The sequence below is a fragment of the Asterias amurensis genome, chromosome 2 (genome assembly GCF_032118995.1).
Source record: "Asterias amurensis chromosome 2, ASM3211899v1".
Classification (NCBI taxonomy): Eukaryota; Metazoa; Echinodermata; class Asteroidea; order Forcipulatida; family Asteriidae; genus Asterias; species Asterias amurensis.
In genome coordinates, this window is record NC_092649.1 from 7,630,904 (window position 1) to 7,657,129 (window position 26,226).

At 39.1% G+C, this 26,226-nt stretch overlaps 1 protein-coding gene across 2 annotated transcripts; it reads right to left on the bottom strand.

Annotated features, from left to right (window-relative positions):
* Positions 1 to 770: 770 nt before the first annotated feature.
* Positions 771 to 26,126, bottom strand: LOC139951611 (serine/threonine-protein kinase TBK1-like). Of its 2 annotated transcripts, none has more exons than XM_071950581.1 (18): positions 25,956 to 26,126; positions 24,059 to 24,188; positions 19,100 to 19,240; positions 18,071 to 18,200; positions 17,504 to 17,685; positions 16,954 to 17,111; positions 16,070 to 16,183; positions 15,212 to 15,591; positions 13,844 to 13,902; positions 13,386 to 13,477; positions 11,849 to 12,071; positions 10,514 to 10,638; positions 10,006 to 10,122; positions 9,153 to 9,254; positions 8,523 to 8,619; positions 7,563 to 7,688; positions 6,218 to 6,366; positions 771 to 4,882 (listed from the first exon to the last, which is right to left on the bottom strand). In XM_071950581.1, exons 2-18 carry the CDS (start codon positions 24,164 to 24,166, stop codon positions 4,636 to 4,638), a joined length of 2,550 nt encoding a protein of 849 aa, XP_071806682.1. In that variant the 5' UTR covers positions 24,167 to 24,188; positions 25,956 to 26,126; the 3' UTR covers positions 771 to 4,635. The 2 variants fall into 2 exon arrangements, with proteins under 2 accessions (XP_071806682.1, XP_071806689.1); XM_071950588.1 differs by having other exon boundaries at positions 25,913 to 26,126.
* Positions 26,127 to 26,226: the final 100 nt, after the last annotated feature.

A 26,226-nucleotide genomic window follows, 5' to 3' on the forward strand; every position in this document is an offset into this window, starting at 1 on the left:
ATATAATTTTAACAGTTATTCCTTAAATAAAATAGAGAGAGTACACATATATGGGATTTATTACGGGGTTTTATTATTGAGGCAGTTGTGCACTTGTTAATTAATTAATTAATTGATTATTTAATTACACCAATGAATTTTTCCATGATTTGATTATAGTTGATTAAAAAATTAATTACAGTTGATTATATCATTAAACTGTGTACAATTTGTGTATTTTGTTGTTGTGTTTTGTGTGTGCCAAACCTACTGTGGTTTTGAACCCTTACACATTTATACTGTCTCAGTTAGTGTCAAATTTCCCCCCACCCCAACTCCACAGCTGTTCTTTGTAGTTGTAGAGTATGTTGGCTTAATTTTCCCCTACGCATCCACGAGCTGTGTAGGTTTTGTTTTGAGGGACTGACAAAATATGTTTATTCATATTAGGGGCACAACATTGTATACAGACCTACCCAAATCTAACACTCTGGAGAAAGTGGACCCATCTGTTCTTGTAGCAGATTTCCAGGTGTCTAAAGGCCGGTTTATAGTCGGTGGCGCGATGGTCGTGCGATGGAAATATTGCGCGCGATTCTAAGACTGAGGCCTAAAAACTGTGTCTTTTAAAGATTGCGCATCAAGATTTCCATCGTGCGACCATCGCGCGGCTGTCTATAAACCGGCCTTTAGTGTCAACCTGTTCTGGGTTCTGTGGTTTCCAACACCACTCCCCCTCCCAATCAAACTTTTTGATTTATTGGAAAGCAAACTAGTGGAATCTTATATAATTTGGTTTGCGGTAACACCATGTGGTATCTATACTTGCCAGGTAGAGTTTGTTCTTAGAGAACTGTCTTTCTTTATTATACTACCGCGGAGCAGATTTATCGGATGTTCGGGAGACTTCTCAGTTCTGAAAAGAACTGTGCTGCTTTTTTTTAACTACTACCCGGGCGGAAGGTATAGAAAAATTGGCTTGGACTTCTACTTTAGCTTATAGGGTCGTAATTAACTGCACTACCACGAAATCAGTTCTTAAATTGGTCTCAACATTTGGACTAGCTTGCTCTTGTCATCATCAGGAATCTTCCTGCATTTCTGTAATTCCCGACTACTGCACGTAAGGGTTACAAAGCAAAAGGCACACTAACTTGCTGGTGGTCCTGGGAAGCCTGTATGTGATCCAACAACAAAATAAACATGCACAATCACAGCCTCAACTTCTCAAATGTTTATGAAATGAACTTTACTGACACACATTTTTCTGCAAGTACACAATTCCTTTCTGGTAAACAGTTATGATGAAACTGGGTTCATGTCTTGATTGGGCTATGACAAGCAGAACTATATTGGGCTTAAAAATGTAATTTGAAATGTAATATCACAAGCTCATCAAATTTGTTGTATTTTTTATTCTTTATAATTTTACAACATATTTTGTTTTGAACAGGGTTATTCTTTGGCTTTACAAATACAAAGCATGTACATGAACTAACGTCCTAAACCCATTAAATTGCTAAGCAATTTTATGTGATTACCAGCTTTATAAAAGATGGTTCTAAATATATCCTTACAGCATGTACAGTGATACAATAATTTGCCTTACTTTGGGATGTAATGAGGTCCCATTGAAGCAAGCCAAACAACTTATACAAGCTATTCCTGTTTGTGTGTGTACATGAATGTATATATGTTTTTATAATATGTATATGTTTCAATTCAATCTGTGTTATGATGTATTAATACACATATAATCTGCATAGTGATATTTGATGAACACAATTATCAACATGTTTAAGTACGGCGCTTACCATTACCATTTATATTCAACTTATGCACAACTATGCCAAGATAAAGTAGATCCCATCTACTCACAATTTAAACTTTAACAAACCCATACCAGCTGGCAGCAGCCATACATGTAGACATCTTAGGGTCAATTTTCACACAGTTAGTCCTAAGGTTCCTTTAAGAGTTCTTAAAAACCTAAGGCTAGTCCTAACTTGAGATAAGAATAGTCTTAACTCTTTGTGAAATCCACCATGAACATGTTCAATCTTTACAGAGTGGGGGGGGGGGGGGTGATTTCAGACACCTAGCCAGCTGGGTGACAGACAAATCAGGTTATTTTTCATACATTAATGTATGTAGTTCCGAGTATGCGCACATCTGTGAGACCGGTAAAAGGCTCTCTGAGATGATAGGTCAGAAACCTACCCACGACTCACAAACTCCTCAATCTAAGACATCTTCTTTCAGACGTGTTTTCTTCCTGGAATTTTTAAGAAAAACAAGAACAAACCTAAATTTGTTTAGTTTTTTTAACTTTTTTGTTTTAATACAAAAAGAAAGAGGTTCGTGTTCAACTTCTGAAGAGAATTATGAAATAACAATTTCTTGACTAAAATATGGTCACATAAAAAAGGATTATTAAATGTTATACCTTTTCTGAGATATATGAAAGAGTAATTGAATTAATTAAAATGAGTTTGAAAATTTTCAAGAAACCACAAGGGAAAATGTTCTAATTTTAATGGACCAGATGACAAAGTAAAATATACAGTGTTGAACATCTGATCTATACACCATACACCTGGTTAGACCAGGGGCCAATTTCATAGAGCTGCTTAAGCAAAAAATTTGGTTAAGCACGAAAATGGCTTGCTAATTTTACACAGGTTACTGGCCAAAATTTCATGCCATATACATTGCAATACACTGGTATTGAGCTATTGTTTACTTAGCATAACAATTGAGTGGAGTCTTGGCCGGTATTCTGATTTTACTAAGCATGGATTATTTTGCTTAAGCAGAATTTTTTGCTTAAGCAGCTCTATGAAATTGGGCCCTGGCATGCAACTTGTTGAAAAAGAGGAAAATTCACAGCAAGACTTTGTGTTGTGTTTTTCAATGTTCAATGGTACAGCTTAGACACCTTAGGCACCCAGCACTAGACTGGGCCCAATTTCATAGCGCTGCTCAAGCAAAAGATTTTGCTTAAGCAAAAAATATCCTTGCTTAGTAAAATCAGATTACTGGCCAAGACGGTAAGTAAACAACAGCTAAATACCAGCCACAAGCAATGTATATGGCATGACATTTTTGCCAGTAACATGTGAAAAATAAGCGAGCTATTTTCGTGCTTAAGCAAATGTTTTGCTTAAGCAGCTCTATGAATATGGGCCCTGATCCAGTTTATGGATACAAGTCCTCTCTATGTAGACTTGATTTCAAGTCTGAGATACATCCACAGATTAGCTTTCACACGCTGAACTCATATATAGTAATTGAAGTAAATGACTGAAGTTAATAAACAAAAGGGCGCTATTTAGGGCAATAATGTAATGGCTATCAGGTAGACTAAAAGCCTGACTAAATATCTGAAGGTCTGGGCCCAACTTCATGGCTCTGCTTACCGCGAAATTCTGCGCATTCGATAACCATTCTCTGCTTACATGCAAGCGCCGAATTTCTGCGCTAGCTGTGTAAGCGTAGAATGCCTAGTGTCGTGGAGTACGCATGCGCACAAGCCAAAATTCCCCGCTAACCCGTTAAAAAGACTTGCCGTAAGCACAGAATTCCCTGCTTTCAGAAGAGACCATTCCTTGCTTACAGTAAGCATTGGGCCCTGATTACCACAAGAGCCAAGTCTTTCATCTCTTCAATGGCAATCTTTGCCTTTTCAAGAAAATCTGAACGTGCAGACAGATCAGTGAAAAATCCTGAAATCAAGAAAGATCCTGATAAATCACACCTCTGAATAATCTTAGGTGCATTTTTTGGGGAGCCAGCTAGTGCTCCTGTGTGTGTTTACATGGTTTATTGCAAATGTTTAGGCGACGCAACAGTTACACGCTTTCCAAAATAGTGAGCTTGGCACAGTTGCCATTTATGAGGTACGCGCAAGGGTGTTTTGAGAACAGCATTTTTGGCTTGTCTGTGCTTGTATATGGTAAATTTAGACATATAGACATCATGTGCAGCAACAAAAATATATCAATGGCTCCAGTATATTACAAAATAAACAATTTCATACAAATTAATATATTTCTTTATATATTTACATACATTTTTTATAAATACAAAGTACTAATTAACCAACTGGACAGATTTGTTGAAAATCTAAACCCCTAAATTATATAAAAATTTCTGAAAGTATAAATCATTTCAATAGTGCAAATTAACATATCTACATGTATTACAGATACATGTACAAAAGCTATAACATGCGAAATCTCATGCTATCCAGAAGGTCTCCTTTGAAATTGCCAATAAAAACTGAAGCCGAGCGTTCACAAATTTAGCGAATGTTGAACTTTCACAAAGGTCATTTGGAAGGTCATGTGGGTGGTTGGTAACACACAAATGTATTTTGAATAGGTCTGCTTTATAAGCCATATCAATAAACAGTCCGTGAAATTTGTCAGTTTAATCGCCCACTGCTTTGTGCCTCGAATTAATCAACTACACCTACAGCAATGCTGTGGTGCCCTGTGCTTTTGCTGTGCCCTTTGAAATTTTCCTTATGGAAGTGCCCCTTACAATAGGGAAATTGCTGTATCCCTTCAATGGCGAAGTTTAAGGTCTGCTGCTCGGTATGCAAAGTACAGTTTGGTTCAATAGAAGAATGACTAGTATTGACTGAAACGGCTTTCACTGGTGCCCATATGCCCCACGGACAGGACTATACCCATACGCCCCAGGGACCTGACTATCATACCCAGATGCCCCATGAGGCATTTGGCTTGGCCCATAAAGTCCTTGATGGAATTGGGTGCCAGACTGAAGGCTGTTATCGGACAGCATCGAGAGTGACATTTGCTGCATCTTGTAGAGCTGTTCCTGTCCTTGCTCCATCTGTCGTGTCGCGCTGTCGATTTCTCTCTCCCACGTTTCAAATCTATGCAAGTGAAATTAATAATTATTATTAAACTTCTGGTAATGAAACCTACAATGCCTTCATGAGTTGAACTTAGTCACAGTAGCTCGCAAGCCTGAGGAAACCTATTAAAGGCAGTGGACACTATTGGTAATTACTCAAAATAATTATTAGCAGAAAACCTTACTTTGTAACGAGTAATGGGGAGAGGTTGGTGGTACAAAACATTGTGAGAAACAGCTCCCTCTGAAGTGGAGTAGTTTTCGACATAGAAGTAATTTTCTACGAATTTGATTTCGAGACCTCAAGTTTAGAATTTGAGGTCTCGAAATCAAGCATCTGAAAGCACACAACTTCGTGTGCCAAGGGTGTTTTTTTCTTTCATTATTATCTCGCAAATTCGACGACCAATCAAGCTCAAATTTTCACAGGTTTGTTATTTTATGCATATGTTGAGATACAGCAAGTACCAATAGTGTCCACTGGCTTTAACAAGGGTGTTGCTCTTAGAACCAGAAACACCAGGGGTTAACCGCTACTTTTCCACAATAAGTGTTTCTGAATAGAACGATCCATTAAGCTCCGCCCCATTGCATATCAACCAATCACAACCCATTGCGCAACCAAAAGTCCGACAAATAAAGTCATGCGTGCGCAAATGCTTGGCGTGCGCGGCAGAGTTGTGCAGAATGGCATTGGAGAGGCTCACATGTTTTTGCTCACACGTGTGCCATGGGCAAAGCCCAAATAATCGGTCTATTCTTTGACATGCACTACCAACCATAAAGGGACCTACAGCTATAATGTTCCATCTGGTAAAGTATCTTGCTCAAGGTCACAATTGCAATGACCAGGACTCAAACCAAAACTCTGCTGATCGGAAACACCAGACCTCGCATCTAATGCTCTTAACCGCTCGGCCACGACACGCAATACAATCAGGGAATCTGAATGGGTAAATTTATAGATAATTTGGGCTGAATGAAGAAAAAAAATTATGAGCGACCTGCGACCCGCTGGATTATTGTGCCAGCGCTCTACCAACTGAGCTATCTAGCTCTATGTTGGCAGATTTTAGAGGTGCCAGTCAGAACACAAAATAAGATCATGCACGATCTTGGCAAACTCCCACAAGGGGATATAAACATCAGGCTTGTAACAGCTAATCTTTGTCGTACAATCAAGAAATTGTGATTCAGTAACAAGCAACAATACTTTTCCTAATCATTGTGAAACAGCAGTTAACTTGATAGGATTTCAACCTACAACGTTGTGATTGCAAGTCCTGCACTCAAACCACTGGACCACAGTTTCTAAGGGGAACTACATGAGAAATAAACGGAAGCATTTTCTTACACAGCTTTGATGGACCTTGGTATGAGGACACATCCATTCTCATCGACAGACATATGTTTCAGGAGTTCATTCAGTGACGAGTCCCCTGCCAGGTCCTCTCCTTCCTCCTTCAGGACTTTAGCTGTAGACACGGGGGATTGAGTAAGAATCTGTGGAGAGGGTGGAACCAGTCACAACATTGTGAATCTCTAATAATAATAATAAACAACGCTTATAAAGCGCCTTACATCCACGACTGGACCCCCAAGGCGCTGGACACATTAAAAATAGCTGCAGACAAGAGGCAAAAATAACCAAAGAGCATAAAAGCTTTCTAAAAACATAAACCACAAAAATGGAACAGCCAATAATTAAAACCACTAACAGCGAATTTAAAAAAAAATGATGGAAAAGCACTACTATAAAAACATTAGTTAAACTAACAATACTTTAAAAAGATGTCCATCAGAAAAGACATTTACAATAAAATCATATCAGGGGTTGATCCCGCAAAGAGTCAGGACCAGTCCTTTTAAGACTAGTCCCCTGAGAAACTACATCATATAATTTGGTTTAACCCATACACCGATGTGCATTAAGCACTGTGTACTCAGTACTTTCCTCGAGGCAAATCACTTGGGTGGGGTTCAAACCCATTAGCTTTGCATTTCTACCATGTTTTTTATGTAAGTCAGTGTTGTGATAGTTTGTTGGTGTGTTTGTTTGTTTCGTTAATCTTTTGTCTGTCTGTAGGTACGGGAACAAAAGCCTTGCTTCACCCTATGCCTAGATGTTGTCCTTTTTGTCATTATTTACTCAACTTCGGTGTAAATTGTTATTGTCTTGACTTCATCTGTGGTTTGCCATTATTTATTCATTATCATGTATATTAACTTTAATGATGTACACAAATGTAACTTTATGGCAACATTGAAATAAATGTATTGAAATGAATTTCTAGAGCAGAAGTCTAACCACTAGACCACCGAGGAAGCCCGGAAGCTACAGGCAGTACTATCAACCTCTCCCCATTACTCGTTACCAAGTAAGGTTTTATGCTAATAATTATTTTGAGTAACTACCAACAGTGTCCACTGCCTTTAAGAAACACAATCATAACAGAAAATTAAGGGCAATTTAAATCTGATACATGTTAAGAGAACACACATTTTAATCTGCTTTTATTTATCTTTCATTGAAAAAAACAAATCTTTAACTGGGGAAAATGTTTTTGTTTGACTAAAAACAATCCTTCATGGGTACTGGAAAAAAGCCAACTGGCTAATAAGCAATCCTGTATTGGCTTACTTTTTTCATCAGTCTAGTCAGGGAGAATATTTCAGCTTACAGTGATTTGGATACTTACTGAATCTGTGTTAGTGGCAGAGTCTCTTTTCTCTTGTGTTGGTCTCCGACCAGCGGGATCCATCGTCAAACTGCTCACCAGCGTCTCCGAGAAGTCATCAAGATGAGGTTGTATATCTTGATCCAACTAAAAGGGGAAAAGAGAATGTGATTCATAGGAAAAGCAAGATTTGAAACTTTGCATGGTGGAAGTATTTATAACTAAGAGAGATGAGGTTGTACATTGTATCTCTTGATCCAACTAGGCGGGGAAAAGAGAGTGTGATGCATTGGAAAGGAAGAATTTGAAACTTTGCATGGTGGAAGTATAACTAAGAGAGGTTTTGTGGTAACACTTTTGAGTGTTGGTTCTAGAACGAACCAGGGGTTAACGCCTCAACGTTTTGATCAGTATGCCCTGATCGTCTTTAGGAGAATGAACACGATCAGGGAAGAATCATACTGCATAACATGATGAAGGACTTAGGTAGGTGTGTCATGCCAAGATGAGTTGGTTGAAAAGCAGTTGCTTGGATTGACTTTGCAAATTTCAATAAACCAGTTGTCAATTTTGCTATAGCCTTTTGCTCTTTGAGATCGCAGATGTTATATGACAGTTGGCTGAATTGCTTCTGACTGGCACACAAAAGAAACATATTGATTGGAAAAATAGGGAGACCTCCAATATAGGGCCAAATAGCACGTAAATCCAAAGGTTGAGGTTCAATCTTGCTCTGGTAATTTTTTTTTTGTAACCTCCAAATTAACATTACGCTTTTGATAAGCAAATAAGATTGATACACTAGACTCTTTGTGAATTTGGCCGCCACACTACTGGAAATGACCTATTTGGGGATTCACCATATGACTGTTAACCCAAAATTACCATTACATTTTGCTAAGCAAATAAAGATTGATACACTAGACTCTTTGTGAAATCGGCCCCCATAGCTACTTTAGAATTTCCTATTTGGTGACTCACCATATGAACTTCTTGTAAGAAGGTTTGGTATTCCTGAATGAGTTGCGTTAGTTTCCGGTCCACTAGATTGATCTTTAAGCGATAGCGGTAAACATTCCTGGATGAAAAAAATTGAAAACAAAAGAAACAGTAAAATATAAAAACAGACATGACAATTATTTAGTTTGAAATTTCAAACTGAATCAAAGTTAGTGGTTTAGGCCCTAAATCTATGTTCTAGTATTTGCTACCTCATAAAGGAGACTGTTTTTTCGTCCATTATTATCTCACTACTTCGACAACCAATCGAGCTCAAATTTTAACAGGTTTGTTATTTTGTGCATATGTTGAGATACACCAAGTGAGAAAACTGGTCTTTGACAATTACCAAAGGTGTCCAGTGTTAGATTTAGATTTAGAACTTGAGGTCTCAAAATAAACCATCTAAACGCACACAACTTTGCGTGACAAGGGTGTTTTTTTCTTTCATTATTATCTCGCAACTTTGATGACCGATTGAGCTCAAATTTTCACAGGTTAGTTATTTTATGCATATGTTGAGATACACCAACTGTGGAGTTTAGTCTTTGACAATTACCAATAGTGTCCACTGCCTTTAAAGCTCAAAGTGAATTTAGTAAGAATACTCACCCGTGCCACGTACTGAGTTCCCCATGGCTCTCTGTCCAGTTCTTCTCACAGTGACTGTGACAAATCGACATCGCTTGAGTGCTCTTAATGTTTAGTTTCTCTCTGGGAATTGAAAAAAAAAAAATGAACACATGGAAATTATAATAAACTCTATCAGAGACCACAGTAGCTGTAAACGGTAACATGATTCCACAATAGGTTGTTTCATTCCAGAATTAACAGTGGAAATCAGCCATTCAATCATTTGTATGTGATTGAATTTTGAGGGCAATCTAATCAAGCAATAATAAAGGAAATAATCAACAATTTTCAAATTTGACTTCTTTGATGCATGTCATACAAGCAGTCACTGTGCTGCACTCACCATTTTGCGAGTCACTAAATGAGTGTGTAAATGCCACAAGACCAAAATTTCGCTCTACACTGTATAACACTCGTGGACATTGACTCCAAAAAAGGTGCAACCAAGATTATTGTGATGTCCGAGGAATAGACTATAGACCGTATTGAATATGACGTCACCGTTAAAATATCTGCCCTACAAGATGGCGTCTGTGCGCGTGGGTGTGTGCGTGCATGTGCAGTAGAAATCTAACTGGGAATGCTGGATGCTGCGTGCTTCATTGGCGTACGTGTTTGGACGCGCATACGGTTTGACCTACAAGATGGTGACTTTCCTAGCAAAAAAAGGGGTTATTCAATACGGTCTATATAGGGTTTCCCCAAAGCTCTCGCTCTTAGTTATCTCAGGCATTTATGGATGGACTTTTTGTAATCTTCGAACACCCCCCCCCCTCCCCGACCACTACCGCCCATCAACCCAAACCCTTCCATTGCAATAGAAATCACTCACTTGTCCATCTTATGAATCTGCTCCTCATTGTAAGAAAGCTGCTTCAACTGTTTGTGCTTTTTAAACTGACCATAAATTTTTTCTGCTTCTTCCGTGAAGACGGCAAACTTCTGCATGCTGCATGGAGAAGAAAAAAGCAATGTCAAAGTACAACACTTCCTCCTATCGAGACATTTTCTGTTTAATACCTCCCTGTAGGTGCATACTCTAAATAAGATGACACAAAATCTCAAATAATTTGCTAATCACAGAAAAGAATTGCTTTAAAGGTTACCAGACAAAATTACAATAAGTTTACCCTGTTGTGACTATAGTAGCCTACTGAATTATTGCTAAGCCAAAAAGACTGTTTTAAAGCAGTATATATATTTTCTACCACACAGTTTTTTTTAACATGTCAAGGAATATGTTTTTTTATGAAGTGTCTCACTTTTTCCGGACAAAAAAAGTCCCCTGGGAGCGAAACCAAATTACGTTTGATGTTCCAAGAATGCTCTAGAACTCGTACCATTTTGTGCAGGGTTTTTTCTTCTCCTCTGTAGCGGCCCATTCTTTACTCAGGCGATCTTCTTCTACCACCTCCTTTTTACAATTCATCAATAAGTTTTCAACTTCATTGTAAAAAGCGGCCATCTGTAAAAGTGTGAAAAACAAGAAAATGATGTCAGCAAAGCCTATCAAACTTTGTTTAAGTCGCTCACCACATTCCTGCGTTAGTTACAATGCATTGCCAACAGAGAGGCGTATCACACACTCGCACACAAACACACACTCTTTATTTTTGGCATCCCTGTAGAGACATCTTATGTTCTTTCCTTTGTCTCTGTAGTAAGAATCTCCCATAGACTTTGTACACAAAAACTCCTTGTGGAGCAACCCAGTCTTTAGGATTCCCCTATGAAGACCCTTATTTTACCCTTTCCCGTTTTGTTCTTACATGTACATACATACATACATATTACATGTACGTCATACATGTAAGACATTTGTAAAGCCCCACTACGTCAATAACGCAACGCATTAGGTTGGGTATAGATAATGTTTGATACAGTCGTAAATGTTTTGGTCTCAATAAGGTAGTGACAATAAAGTCCGCCATCACAAACAAACATCTCTCACACACAAACTGCTATCACAGCAAAGAAACGACATGAAATAAATGGCCAAATGAAGGGAGGGGGGAATATAAAACTCACACACAACAACCATAACAATTTGCAAATATTGGTGCTGTAATTATGACCAAAAGACCAATGGGTTTGTCCAGATGTAAGTTTACTGGCCCGGGACCAATATCTCCGACCTCAGGCCTGTAGTCCAGTGTTAATTTTGGGCCCTGAATCATAATCAAGGCAGAGAAAACCGTTGGAAACAACTCACAAACCCATCGCAAGCTAATTGTTGCTGGGGTGTCGTGTGGAAGTGTCGTGGCCGAGCGGTTAAGAGCACCAAATTCAAACTCTGGTGTTTCTGATCAGCAGAGTGTGGGTTCGAATCCCCAGCCTTGACACTTGTGTCCTTAAGCAAGACACTTGACCATTGCTTCGTCCTTCGGATGGGACATGAAGCCGTGTTGTGTATTTGTGTGTTGTGTATTTTATGTAAAAGAACACAGTGCACTTATCGAAAAGAGAAGGGATTCGTCACGGTTGTTCCTGGCAGTGGCTGATGTATGGGCCAAATCACCTTGTAAACCATTATAAGGTGCTAAATAATTGGGTCTCAGAATTCATCAATGCAATAACCTATCTTTCTCAAAGTTTGTATATACTCAGCGCCTTGAGTACCTTGTTTGGTAGATACATGCGCTATATAAGACTTTGATATTATGTTAAGAACATACCTGTGTAGCTTTCAGCATCGTTCTTTCAACCTCATCCTTCGCTCCAAGTATCCGTGAATAATTGTTAACCTTTTCCGGTTTGCGTTGCAAGATGCCTGAACACACTAGAGGAGACGGTAGAGACTGCTGGATGCTGTAGAGTCTCGTCGACACCTCTACTACGCTAGCCTTCAGTTTGACACAGTGGTAATCTAGCTGTCCGATCTCAGCTTTCAAAACGGAACTGCAGGAACAAGAGTTGACTACAAGGTTTAAGAATAATAATAACAATAACAAAAACAAGTTCTTATATACAGCATTGTACATGTGCAAGCGCTTTATATAAGTGCCCTGCAGCCGATTTCACGAAACGCTAGGATTAGTCTTATCTCTAGTTAGGACGAGTAACCCGTCCTAACTTAGGATGGGTCCAATGCGTCCTAACGTCTATGGATACCGAAATGACCCTGTCCTAAGTCCTAAGATTAATCCTAAGTTAGGAAGAGTCTGGTGAAATCAACGGCTGGTCATTTGGCCAATAATATTCATGTAATCTTTCTCAACTCCCTGGGGAGTATGCAGCCTCGTGCTGCCATGGAGCTCTAAAAGGCTCTTTCAAATACAATATCAACCTCTACATGTACCTAGCCACTTGTAAGACTTGGGTGGCCGTCTACGCACTATGCCCCCTTCTACAAGTCAATGTGTATAATGTCAGTGTTCTCACTTCACAGTGGTCCGCTAGCCAAGTGACTCTAAAAACATCTGAGCTGTCATAGTCCGTCTGGCTATCAGTGTCAAGTTATGATAAGCTTCGTTTCTGGCTACTACCAGTTTGAAAACTTAGCTTATTTTACACGACACCATTTTGTTTTTACCTGTGTGCCGTGCAACATGGGCACTTGATCGATATGCAAATAAGGCTTTGGATGTTTATGAGAACCAGTCATAGTTTATCTGGCTAGATCCGTGTCGAGTTATGATAAGCTTGATAAAATTCTGGCTACTACTAGTTTGAAAACTTGGCTTATTTTACACGACACCATTTTTTTTCTACCAGTGTGACCTGCAACATGGGCACTTGATCAATATCATAGAGTTATATATAAGAACTAGAGGGCGCATTGGCCTATATACACGGCCAGGCATGCGCGCATGCAGCCATTTTGTAAGTTGACAAAACAGCATTGATTTCACATTCAACGCGCGTACACAGTTCATCTTACAAAATGGCGCGCAACTCCTTGAGGTCCCATTGCGTTTGTCGACATCACCAGTGCGCCCTCTAGTTTTAAATATAACTCTATGATCAATATGCACATAAGGCCTCTGATGTTTACTGAGAGCTGTGCGCAATGGTTTATCATTATTTTTACTTTCCATGAAAAACAATATTCAAACATCAGGATGTACTTCTTGTATCCTAATGGTGAATCAATGCATCCAAGGTAGCATGTAATTGACACACCTTGTTTGTTTGTTCAGCTATTTCCTGGATTCCTGTTTAGTTCTGTTCTGAAAGTCACTTCTTTCATTTTCTTTTTGATAAAATACTTACACGACTGCCTTGGCAACGGTTGTCATGAGTTTCTCCATGTATACAATATTCTGTAACCACGACAATGTGTAGTACAAAACAGCAACGACAATCTAAAAAAAAGGGAGAAACATACAAATTAAAGCTGCATAACATAAGAATATTCATACGACCATTATCTGTGGTAAAGATTGGAAGGAATGGAAGGATAAGTCAATCAATTTATTAACAGATCCTTGCACTACATGTGTAAACAAAAGTTGCGTTTCCGCAAGTTAATGCAACTTAAATGCGTATCCACTTTTTCTTTTGATGACGTATGAATGTATCAAAATTTCTATCGTTGGGTATGTACACACAGTAGCAGCAAGTATGAATCAGCCTTTACACACAAACACATATACACAAATATTTTCACAAGAGAAAGAAAGTATTTTTGTGGAAAAGTACTTTTCTCACTGGTGAAGTCTTAGTATTACCTTGGCCATTGAAGCATCCTTGTCTATGTCATACGATGCACTCATTTTTGGCAACTTGGCTGCAAGTAGAAAAATAGAACCTTGAAAATTAAATCTCATCTTCAAAACCGTCTCGAGTTCCCTAAACTCAGTGCACAAACAGCGCAAGAAGAGTTGAGTTTGAAGGGTACTGCTAGCATCACCCCGAGCTTCCAGTCAGCAAGCTTGTGCTTTTGGTGTTGGAAGCATAAGCAAGACTGAGCACAGAGAGTGCGCTTGTGCTTTGGGAGCCCAAGCAAGGTAAAGCCCAAAGAGAAAGAGGTCAACTGGATCTATAAGGACATCCATTCAGGGAAACTGGCTTTCTAACTACACATGAAATATATACATGTATGAAGGACATGGAGATCTGGGGACACTTCTCTTGTGCAGAATATGCCTAGGACACCACTCGACACAGAATAATTACAATAATAATAATAACTAGTTCTTATAGACGATGTGACCTCTGGCGTCACACAAAAACCATAACATGATTCGCGCGCATACCGCCGGGCAAAACCTTTGTGTTTTAGCAGCCAGTTAGAAAGTGTACGCAATCTTAGTGTGACTGCGCCACTCAGTGCCCGGCGAAAGATGACGTATAGAGTGTTTTGTCAACAGAGGGCGGTTTGAATGTAAACATAGGTCACATCGTCTATATAGCGCCTTTGACAATAAGCATATCAATGTGCTTTACATTAGTATCCTGGTCACGGGCCGTTAATGTTTCTTTGATCTTTCTCAGCTCCCTGTGGAGCTTTTTATACACAATATAAAAACCTCTACCCTTGCAGGTACTCATCTATACCCTTGAGAGACGAGAAGCAATTATAGCAAAGCATCTTGCTCAAGAACACATGTGTCATGACCAGGATTCAAACCCACACTCTGATGACTAAACCACCAGAACTTGAATTTGATACTCTAAACCACTCAGCCATGACACCCTACAGGTAGAGCTCACCTGAACTATGCGGACGTACCCACAGGGACAATGGCTTTGGGACAACAGATGAAATATCTACGAGCATGAAGCAGAGGGACATCTGGGGACGTTGACATCACTGACCAAGGACACCACTCGACACAAAAGAATATAGGATTCAAACTGCCTCTAGCCACCGGGCAATCTCGGTGGTCTAATGTAATTGATATGGCACTGCTCAAGAATTTCAAAGGTCGTGGATTCGAATCCCACCCGAGTAATATGCCTGTGACTTTTTTTTCACAGAACTAGGTTAAGTACCGAGTATACAGTGCCAACACACATCGGTATTTAGGGTAAAAACAAAAGTGAATATTCCTTATCCCCGAAGCAACTTTACCATCTACAAAAGAAGTACTTACGCTGAACTGGAGGCACAGCCATCGGGAAGTCTTGCTTCCCCTTCTCCATTAAGATGATAGGATTCTCCACCGACGTCACCGGGTACGACTCGCAATTCTGCGATGCGTCCGGATAAAAACTGTCTCTCTCCCAGAGGAGGACCTGCGTCATCGCCTGCACCCCCGTCTGCTCAGCAATGTGCTCCTGGAACTCAGCCAGGGTTCCCTTCGGTTCCACGTAAACCTTGAGGATATGCGACTTGGAGACATGAAAAACGTCAATGACTTTCATCGTCAGGAGCGCCTGCACCTCGTCGAAGAACCGATTGAAGGTCCACATTTTGTCCGGCTTGGACTCCAGGAGGCCCCGCAGGATTTTGACCAACGGCTTTTTTAACCCACTGTTGGAACGAAATATGACAATGGCATTTTTTAACTGCATCAATATGTCATTCCGAATTTTTTTAAAGCAATGCAAAGTTAAACAAATTTATAAAATTAACGAGTGACTAAAATAACTTAAAATATATTCTAAGTAGTTTCGAAAACAAACCAATGTTATCAACAAGTACAACCTCATTGCCCTAATTCCCTTAATCTTTATTCCAACTAATTTCCCTTAATCTCAGCTCCAAGAGATTTCGCCTAATCTCAGCTTCAAGTGGAAAGTGATCTCTAGCAAATTCAGCTCGATGTTATTTCCCTTAATCTCAACTCCATGTGATTTCTCCTTGTCCTAACACCAAGTGATTTCCCTTAATCCTAGGACTTCAATTTGTAATGAGTGCTCCTGCGGCGTTACAATTTGCCGTCACATATTGCTGAAATAAGACAGTGTGCATCAATCTTTCAGAGACTCCCTCTCTCTCTCTCTAATACCTTGAGAGTCTGCAGGTTTGGGGTAGGTCACGGCTATACTCTATGGGGCCACCAACGGATTCTCTCTGCACTGCCGATATCACACCAGAAGCCTTCTTTGTAGTAATCTGAAACCTATATAATCAAGCCAAAGAAAGAAAACCAAGGGTTAAAAAAGTCATTGGCTTTTAAAGATGTTCATTCCGAAATTTTCAAAATTTAAGGATGAGATTGTAAGAAACAATCGTACATGAGTTTGCATAAAGGAGTGCACACAATTCTCAATATGTTTGAGACATTGTGTATTAATTGTCATAGCATGCTGAGTTTTGGGAGCAAGCCCCCCCCCCCCACCCAAAAAAAAAAAAACAGCCCCAAAATGTGAATGTAGGATCCTTACTGCTCTGGACCTTCCCTAATCCAAAGCATACAGCAACTCATTATCAATCTCACTATTAATAATTTCCTTAAATACTGAAATAATTTTGGATTTAACAAAGACAAAATTTACTGGAGCAGGATTTGAACCTCTACCAAGTGAGCTATCTCGCCCTATATAATAATATAGCGCTTTTTCACGGGGTGTCTCAAAGCGCTTCCGACATTATTACCCCTGGTCACTGGGCCTTAAATCATTCCTTAAACCATCTCAGCTCCCTGGGGAGTATACAGCCTGTGCGACAATTATATGCGCTACATGGTGGCGGTCCCCCTATTTTTTCAAGATCTTTGTTTGGGGGTGCCAGTCAAAAGCCATTCAACCTGTAACTGGCATATAGCTAGGGACCACACCAGAATTTAGGATACAACCTGTGAAGCGACAAAAGAGGGATCACCCAAGGTTACCAATGGCCTTTTTTTACTTGATAAATACTGAATTGAAACAAATATTTAAACATCTTTACATTGTCTCTCTGTTCTTCCTTCCTCCAAACGGTCTGAAAGGCAGTGCTCCTGTAGCAACGTGGTAGAATGTAACACCAAGACTCCAGAGATCAATTCTTGCAGAGAAAGCTTTGTGCGATGGTTGTCTTAATACGGCACGCTCGTACAAATCAGGGTGCTGTAAAAAAAGCAATGCTTTGGTCACTTTGCTCGACAGCTAGACATAAACCTACCACACCCTGACCCTATCCGTCCCAAAACAAAAACAAACAAAAACAAACAAACAAAAACAACAAGCAACATTTTTTATGAGTTATAAATTAAGATAAAGATAAATGTAGCAATGAATTGAGACCATTTAAAATACTCAAGATTGCACAGCACAACTTTAAGTTGGCAAAAAATGACAAACATTTCACAAGTTTTGTCCCACCCTTTTGAAAAAAATAATGTGGAGACTCTCCCCCACCCAGTATTAACCACAAAGTGTGATATTACAAGCAGAAGAAAATATCAAGTCAGTTTCCCTCCGTACTCTTCCCATGTATTCCTTTTCTGATTCTGCCTTACCAAGTACTCCTCAGTCCCGTACAGAGACACAAAATTCTCATCGTCCTGCAGTTCCCGGGCCGCTCCGAAATCTGCGAGTTTGTAGATGGCAGTACCGTCGTCGGACGTCACTTTCATAATGTTCCCCGGTTTGATATCTCGATGGACAATGTCCAAGTCCCTCAGATGTTTCATACCGGCACCTTAAAAAACACACAGAGAAAATATAATTCTGTCCATTATACAAATAATTTGCCGAGCCTTGCCAATATTGTCAAGTTGACATCTATATTAGCCTTTTGGCAGATAAAAGTTTTTTTAATTAATGTCTGATTTACACTTTACATTTCTAAAGGGCTATATCTGTGCAGTATTGTGAACTTGTAACATTTTCTGTGTGACAATACATGTACAACCACAAGTCGGTTTTTTTGGCAGGCATGTTTGCATTATTACTATATTTTTAAGTTCCAAAAAGTCTGACGAAATAATACCGCGCAGAGGCACAGTAACAAGAGGTGGTTATTAATATTTTCGGGAAACAAGAGGTAATTTTTTTTTTTTCATAAAACCTAGAAGTCATCTTACAGACATCTCCCAAGACTCGCTTCAGTTCCTCTTCCTCGATGCCGTGGGAGTTTCTCGGATCGTCAAGAATGTTGTACAGACTTCCTCCGGAACACAGCTCCATTATTATCACTGGATTCTTGCTGATTTGCTGCAAAAAGTAATAATAATAATTATTATTATCAATTATAATACAACTTTATACTTAGTTCTGCTTTTGGATTTTTTTCAAAGTGCATCACATGATAGGTTTTATTTTGACTAGAAAGCCGTGTGAACGATGAACGAGGGGTGCTATACACACAGCAAACAGTTTACTATACCCATAGCAACCAATGTACTATCCTATACAACGGATAGTCTTGGTAAAGATGGAGTTCATAGGGATTCTTTGTACCACCCATCAACCTAAGTTCAGCATTTTTCTTATAAATTTGTGCATCAGAACGTTTACTTAAGAAGCCACATGGCACATTCAGTGGAAAAAGACGTGTCATCATTTGCACAAAAGAAAAACAAATGTAGGGTTAATATTGACCCCTTGCAGACGGAGAAGGCACCTCTGAAAAGTGAGCAATAACAATCATTTTCACCACTTGAGAGGTCAATATCTTTTTGTCACAGGCCCAGATATTTTGCAAAGAGTAACATTTTATCAAGTCCAAGGTCTGAATTCTATGTACACACAATGTAGGCTTTACTAGACTCTTCAGGCTAATCAATCACAGTGTATCTGAGCTTTTATCAAGAGGAATTAGGAACAAATCAAAAAATGACTAAAGTTGTTTAAGAATATCATGAATGCATGTTGACAGGATAGGCACGTGTATAAAAAAGTGCACTTCACATTGTGCGAGGGGTCTGTAAAATAACCAGCCAAACTTCTTTTTACGAAAAGCTATAGAATCCCTCAAGAAGTGAATGGCCAAACATTTCGACCCTTAGCAGATGCTTTTTCTCATAATGTATTTATTTCATGCGTTTTGAATAACTAGTTTTACATGCTTTTTAAAAGCTCTTTAAACCATAGAGGAATGAAATCTTACGTACATCTTGTTCGATATCATAAAGCTTGACAATGTTGGGATGGTTGAGTTTGAGCAAGACGTCAAATTCTCTCTGTTGAACACTCTGTGGTCGCATGAAGCTCAGGCTGTTGAACGCCTTGGCTGCCACCAAATCTCCAGTTTTCTAAAAGAGAATGAAAAAAGCGAGAACAATAATAACAATACTTTATTCTGGATGTATTTTGTGTTTGTGAGGAAAATTAAAAATGAAGGATTTGTGAATTACACATTTTAAAATTAATCAAATAGGCCTATTGAATGTATTTTGTTTGTGCATTGTTGCAAAGTATGTTTATACAATAAGGAATGTTTAGATCATTTGACGAAGCTTGTAGTCCAGATTTCACCTTGTGATTAAAGTCTGTGACAATCAACACACTCTGAGCTTGAAGTTTACACTGGACCACAGGCCAAAGGCCACTGAGTTTCACATCAAGCCAGAAACTTACGACCATCTAAGTCTAGCAGCCTTTTTGATTATTAACATCTCATGAAGTATTGCACTTGGATGGACACTATTGGTAATTACTGAAAATAGTTTTCAGCATAAAACCTTACTTGGTAACGAGTAATGGAGAGCTGTCGATAGTCGGAACATTTTGAGAAACGGCTCCCTAGTTATTGACAAAGAATTAATTTTCCACGAATTTGATTTCGAGACCTTAGAATAAGATTTTGCGGTCTCATAATAAAGCATCTGAAAGCACAACTTCGTGTGACAAGGGTGTTTTTATATTTCATTCATATCTCGCAACTTCGATGACCAATTGAGCTCGAATTTTCACAGGTTTGTTATTTTATGCAAATATGTTGAGATACACCAAGTGGGAAGACTGGTCTTTGACAATTACCAATAGTGTCCAGGGTCTTGAAATCTGTTGAGTATTAAACCCAAATGAGAAATGTTCTTTTTAAAAGTAGGACTTGTTCTAAAACCAGCTCAAATCTGAAACTGTGTGCGGGATGTTTTTTACATTATAGTTCTATTTGTATTATCTTAACTGTTTGTCTCATGGAAAATTTCACTCGGCTTGAAAGCAGATGAACAAGGCCCCATTTTATAAAGTTTGAAAAGCCGAAAATATTGCTTTCAAGAAAAATTTCTTTGCTAGGCAAAAAAACCAAGTTGAGCATCAGTTGGGCTGGGCAGTAACCTGATTCTGCTGAATTATGCAAGTTATTGTGCTACAGGCTTTATGCAATCTGGCCCCGGTGATATAGAAATTTCCATAATTGCTCAATGTACGGTACATTAATAGCAAACCTACATCATGGAGCTATTCATTATAGCTCCATGCCTACATATACAGCCTCAGGCTTTACACGTACACACACATACTAGCATTTGTTATAAATCGTAGAGGAAAGTAAATAGAAACCAAATACTATTGCGCAATACAAAACGCCCCTCCCACTTAATATAATAATAATAATAACCCGTTTTTATATAGCGCTTTTCACACCCGGAGGGCGTCCCAAAGCACTTCACATTATTACCCCTGGTCACTGGGCCTTAATTCACTCCTTAAACCATCTCAGCTCCCTGGTGGGGAGTATGCAAGCCTGTGCAACATTTAATATGAGCTACTCGGCTAAATCAATCACAAGAACCATCTCTGCCCTCACAGGTACCCATTTTACCCCTGGGTGGAGAGAAGCAATTATAGTTAAGTGTCTTGCTCAGGGACACAAGTGTCACGACTGGGATTCGAACCCACACTCTGCTGAACAGAAGCATCAGAGCTTGAGTTCGGTGCTCTTATCCGCTCGGCCACGACACCCTACTTCCTAACGTTACTACTTCCCCTCTTTTCAGGAACCAGGACACTAGCCTAAAAACAGATCAATGAACAAAGGTTCACTGAGGAAGCCCTAATCCCCTATGTGCACTCTATGCATACACTATGCACAGGAAATAGCTTACAACACAAGTGAACAGACTAACAAGGGGAATCCCCTGTTTATAGAACAGGATTCTGCAATACACCAGACTACACTGTGTAAGGTTCACAAGTTTCAATGTTTATCTATAAAAGAGTGACCTTGTGCACTACAGATCCTTTTTGCCACATATACAAATTCTACTATTTTGGCCTTTTTCGCATGCTGTGTCTTAAGTTTGACATAAAGTTGAAAGAGTTATAAAAACTCTGCACAATTTTTTAGATTGTACAACCCCTTTATTCATCAAAATGTGTAATCCATAAAATATTTGGATTATAAATGTTTTTTTGTTTTTCCCCGCTGCGAACATATCATGCCTGCAGGATGTAGGCTCTGTACATCTTTTTTCCCAAACAATAAATATGATTAATAAATGAAGAGCAGTCATATATGAAAATATGACACAATTGTGTAATTAATGACCCTTCTGACTGACTTTATGATCTGCAGTGCGCATGTGCTTTTGACAAATCTTCATTAAACACTGCTGTTACATGGGATTAAAAAGTTTAGATTGGAATGTTTTCGTCCATTGGGTTGGGTACACATCGTGCTTGCAGGCTGGCTCTCTTGTAAACATGGTGATGTCACCTTGGGTTGTTACATGGTCTATTGTGTTTAACATTGTAGGCCTACAATTTGAAAAACGACTCCTACACAAGGCATCATGTGTGAACGTTCTGTATTATGCAAATCAACTCTTAAGGCAGTTTGATTTTTGCAACAACTATAAAGAGGAAAAATGGACTGCGAAACAGAAAGATTGGCTTTCCAAAACACAACGTGTGTATTCCTTAATAGAAACATAACCTGAAACCAAAACCGCGTACTCATGTTCAAAATATATTTCTGGAGGAATTTCCTTGTTTTTAATAGACTGATACAACATTTGGAGGACCATGCAGGTTGTTCAGACAACACACATCACAATGTAAAAAACAAAGTGTACTATGACTACAAAGTGTCAAGAACACAAACTTGTATAATGTGGGAATAAATGGGTAAACTGAACCCGGCACTACAGTGGATACTAGATAATACTTCAAATATCGGAGTCCTTTTTTCAGATAAATTCACTCATAAACACAAATCTTGTGTTTAAAAAACGTATCTTGTGTGTGTGCTTGGATCCTGTGAAATAGTTAACTGGCCCAGCTGACCCCAGGGAACTTTTACACAATGGAACAATGGTCCCAACAAGGAAGCTTTTATACAACTTTGGTCCCCCATGGGATGTTCTTTAGAAAAGGGAACAATAGAGCGACAATCTAAGTTACCACAACAACTGTGTTCAGGTGTTTGTAAAAAACACAAGGCAGTTTTTTTAACACACAGTTGAGTACCATAAGGCCTACCTGCAAGTTTCCAATTAAACCCCCCCCCCAAAAAAAACAAAAAAAAAACAGTTGATCGTCCCCGCCCGCATCCTTTTGGGGGGCCGCATCCTTTGTTTATATTATTTATTATTTTTCGGAAAAAAACAACAAAAAACGTAAGTTTGTTTTCTTCTTTTTTTAATCCATCTTTTCAAACGGACTGGCCTAGGAAATGACCAGCAAATCTTTGTTAGGTTTAACATAAGTTGCGGTTGATTCAAACTGAAGAATTAGTGGCCTGTTTGATTTGAAATACTAAGCGGCCATCTTGGAAAAAAATAGTAAATAGTAAATAATAAGGCCCTCATCCTCCTCTTTTTTTAAAAATCCGGACAATCAACTGGTATTTGTTTTAATTTTGCCTTACTTCTTATGGATTTTTCCACACCATGCAAAAGCTTTAAATACCACTGGCCAATGGCCATATCACTGCAAAAAAATTAAGTGAAAATGGCCAAGCCCACTAAATGTTGTTCAGTGTTTGTTCAGTTTTTTACATGACATACATTCAACCCCTCCCCCCAAAAAACCTTGAAACCGAGGAAATCGGGAGCTCATCAGCCGTAGTAGCCCTAACTACACATCTTGCATTTCACCCACTCCTGTGAAGTCCCAAATCCTCTACAAGATGTTGTCTGATAGCCAAAGGTTGTTATAAATATTATATCACAGGGCCATGCACTGAACAATTTCCTATGTATAGCAAAGCAAAATGCTCTACAAAATGTCTTGTTGATACTCACAAACCATCAATTGCTACTCAAATAAGCATTCAATGTGTAAAAACTCTCCAGTCTAAATATTTTGCTTAATATTAAATGCAAAACAAAAATTGCTGGACAACATCATTCTCTGCTATGCATTTCAATCTTTCTTAAAGTCAAACCAAGTTGGTGTAGAGCAACAAAAGTGTGGAGGATTGAGGTCACCATTGGGCAAGTGGGCCGCGATGGTAAGGTTGATATTTGAAATCAGCAGGAATGCTCAGTGAAATTTGCTTTCAAGACAAAAGTGCGGGAATCTCTGTTACCGTGAGCACCAAGTCTTTGCTTACGGTAAGCAGAGTTATGAAAATGAGCCAAGAGTCTTTTCTCCCGTTTTTAATCATGCCCTCAGCTGAACGTCTCATCACTTGATCACGTCTACACTCTTGAAGAGAAGCAAGGCATAATCAAAGATCCATTCATGCAGGGGCCACTGTCGCCAGCTTCTTAAAGCTAAAAGATCTTTATAGAAGAGTTTGCGGTAACACCATGTAATGACTATCTCTAAATGAGTTGGGGTGGTTCTGAAAAGAACCGTTGGAGTTAATCCAACGGTTCTTTACCAACATCTTTTCAGAACCACCCCCACTCATTTAGAGATAGTCATTACATGGTGTTACCGCAAACTCTTCTATTTTCCCACATGCAAAGTTTCAAATCCTACTTAAAAGATCTTTATCACGGTGTGGCCATCTTGATTTGACTCCATTCCAACTCATTGTAACCTAACTGAGGCTGGACGAAATAATAGTCTGCTGGTGCCATGTTTGCGCAATGTCATTCATTACAGTTATGGAAACAGGGAACATGACCAAGATGGTGACAGCGTGATAACGGTTTATTAGCGGAGATCCTTACCTTGTGACGGCCCTTGTACACTGTACTCGTTGCCCCAGTGCCAAGTACATCACTGATATACCACAGGTACGTCTTGGTACTCCGTATCTGATTGGAGGCAGATGCCATTTTTTATTATTCTCACAAAGTCCTGAAAAACAGAAATTGAAAAATTATGCTTTAAATGGTGAAACTGTTTGGTAAAAGCTCTTCCCTGCCTCTCACTGGACCCTGGTTTGAATATACCGGACCGGGCCTTTCATGTGAATTAGGCTTTCTAGATTTCAGTCCCTGATTGCATGGATTAACCCCATTTGAGGGTTTTCCCAAACAAACTTTGAAATTCACAATAAGAGTTGGAGACAGATCACTTGCCTGTCTGGAATTATTAACAGTATTTATTAGTTTTTCACATTTTCCCTTAGCTGATCCATTTTATTAAGGCCAACGAATGAAAGTTGATTGGGCCCAGAGTAGAGAGCTTGTGGCCACCACCATCACACAAAGTGGGTTCAAAAACTAGACCCCAGTAACTGGGGCGATGGTACCGAAATTTGTCATTATAATCCTTATCGTTTGTACTCCTGTACTAGCTAGGTACAGAGTAGTTTGACTGATAATGACAAGTACGATCAAAATGACAAATTGTGAAAAAAGGAGTACAGCGACGCTGGGTCTAGACCCAGTAGCTTAGCTGGAGCACTGTATTCCCTTTTTTGGAAATTTTGACATTAAGTCAACATTCCTTTTTGTCAAAATTTCCACTAAAGGAATACAGCGCCCCAGTCTAATGGGTCAAGTTTAAGCGATAAGTGACAGACACTCATAAAAATCCTAACCCAATCCAATGCAATGCAAATATGGTTGCAAATTAAATAAGGGAATCAATGTGTGGTGAAGAGGTTTTCAACTAGTGGTTTAATCCCAATGAGGCCTGGTTCTTGATAATTTTACCGAGACGAAGTCGTGGTCAATTATCAGGAACCAGGCCTCGGCGGGTTTAAACCACTAGTTGAAAACCGATTCAACACACTTTGATTCCCATTCATAAAGACCTTTCCAGTCAAAAACATCATACTTTTTGGTCAAAAAGTAAAATAAATGCAAAAATTATAACTGTTGATTTCTTTCAACAAAACATCCCCCCCAAGCTATGAAATAGTAAAACACTCTGCTGCCCTCGGGTAAACAACTCCTTATAAGGGAATGCTGTGCGCGTATCGCGTGATGTGGCACAACTGTTTCAGCTGTTGCTCTCGACCAATTGGAATGAAGAAACTGTATTATAAGAACAGGTGCAAGGTCGCAAGTCACACCCATGAATTAACACTTTTTACCAGTCATAAACAAAGATTTATGCACACCCACCTGACGCGCTCTCCACCAAAATTCAAATAGGAACAGCGAAATTAACTGTCTGACTCCGAGGTATTTATGAATGTTTAATTAAATTAAGCAGTAAAAACTAAAACTATTGCAGTGGGCTACTTTACAATTAGTATTATACCATTATTAATTATTTTTAGGCTGATTAATGGAGGAATAAATTACTCCATGGCCTAATCGATACATCAAGGCAAGAGCCTAGGGGCCCTAGAGGAAGTCTCCACACTGACACTCCCAATCAAATAATTATATTTTTTATATTATTAATAACCAAGCATTTAAATAATAAATACACGGGGGTAACCTGGGGTGGATTTCACAAAAGGTAGTCCTAACGTAGGACTAGTCCTAGGCAATGCTAAGAGATAGGACCAGTCCTAAGTTAGGATGAGTTACTGGTCCTAACTTAGGACCAGTCCTATCTCTTAGCATTGCCTACTACACTAGGACTAGGACTAGGACTACTCCTAAGTTTAAAGTTACATGTACCTTTGTGAAATCGCCGAAATCCACCCCTGGTAACTGTACTTACACAGTTTGAGTTTACACCATCATCAGCTGCCTGCCACTGAACTGAAATGTCCATAAACCAAAAGATTAGTTAACTGGAGCCATTAATTTTGTTCACTGAATATAGCAACGGCATATTGTCATTGTGAGTCAATATTTATTTTGTAAAAAAGGTAAATACAATAATTAAGCAGCTAAATAAAAATAATTACAAAGAGTGACTCACCCCCTCTATCGGCCGCCCCCTGCCTACCAATTGAAAACGCACGCGCAGACACACTGCGCAAATCATA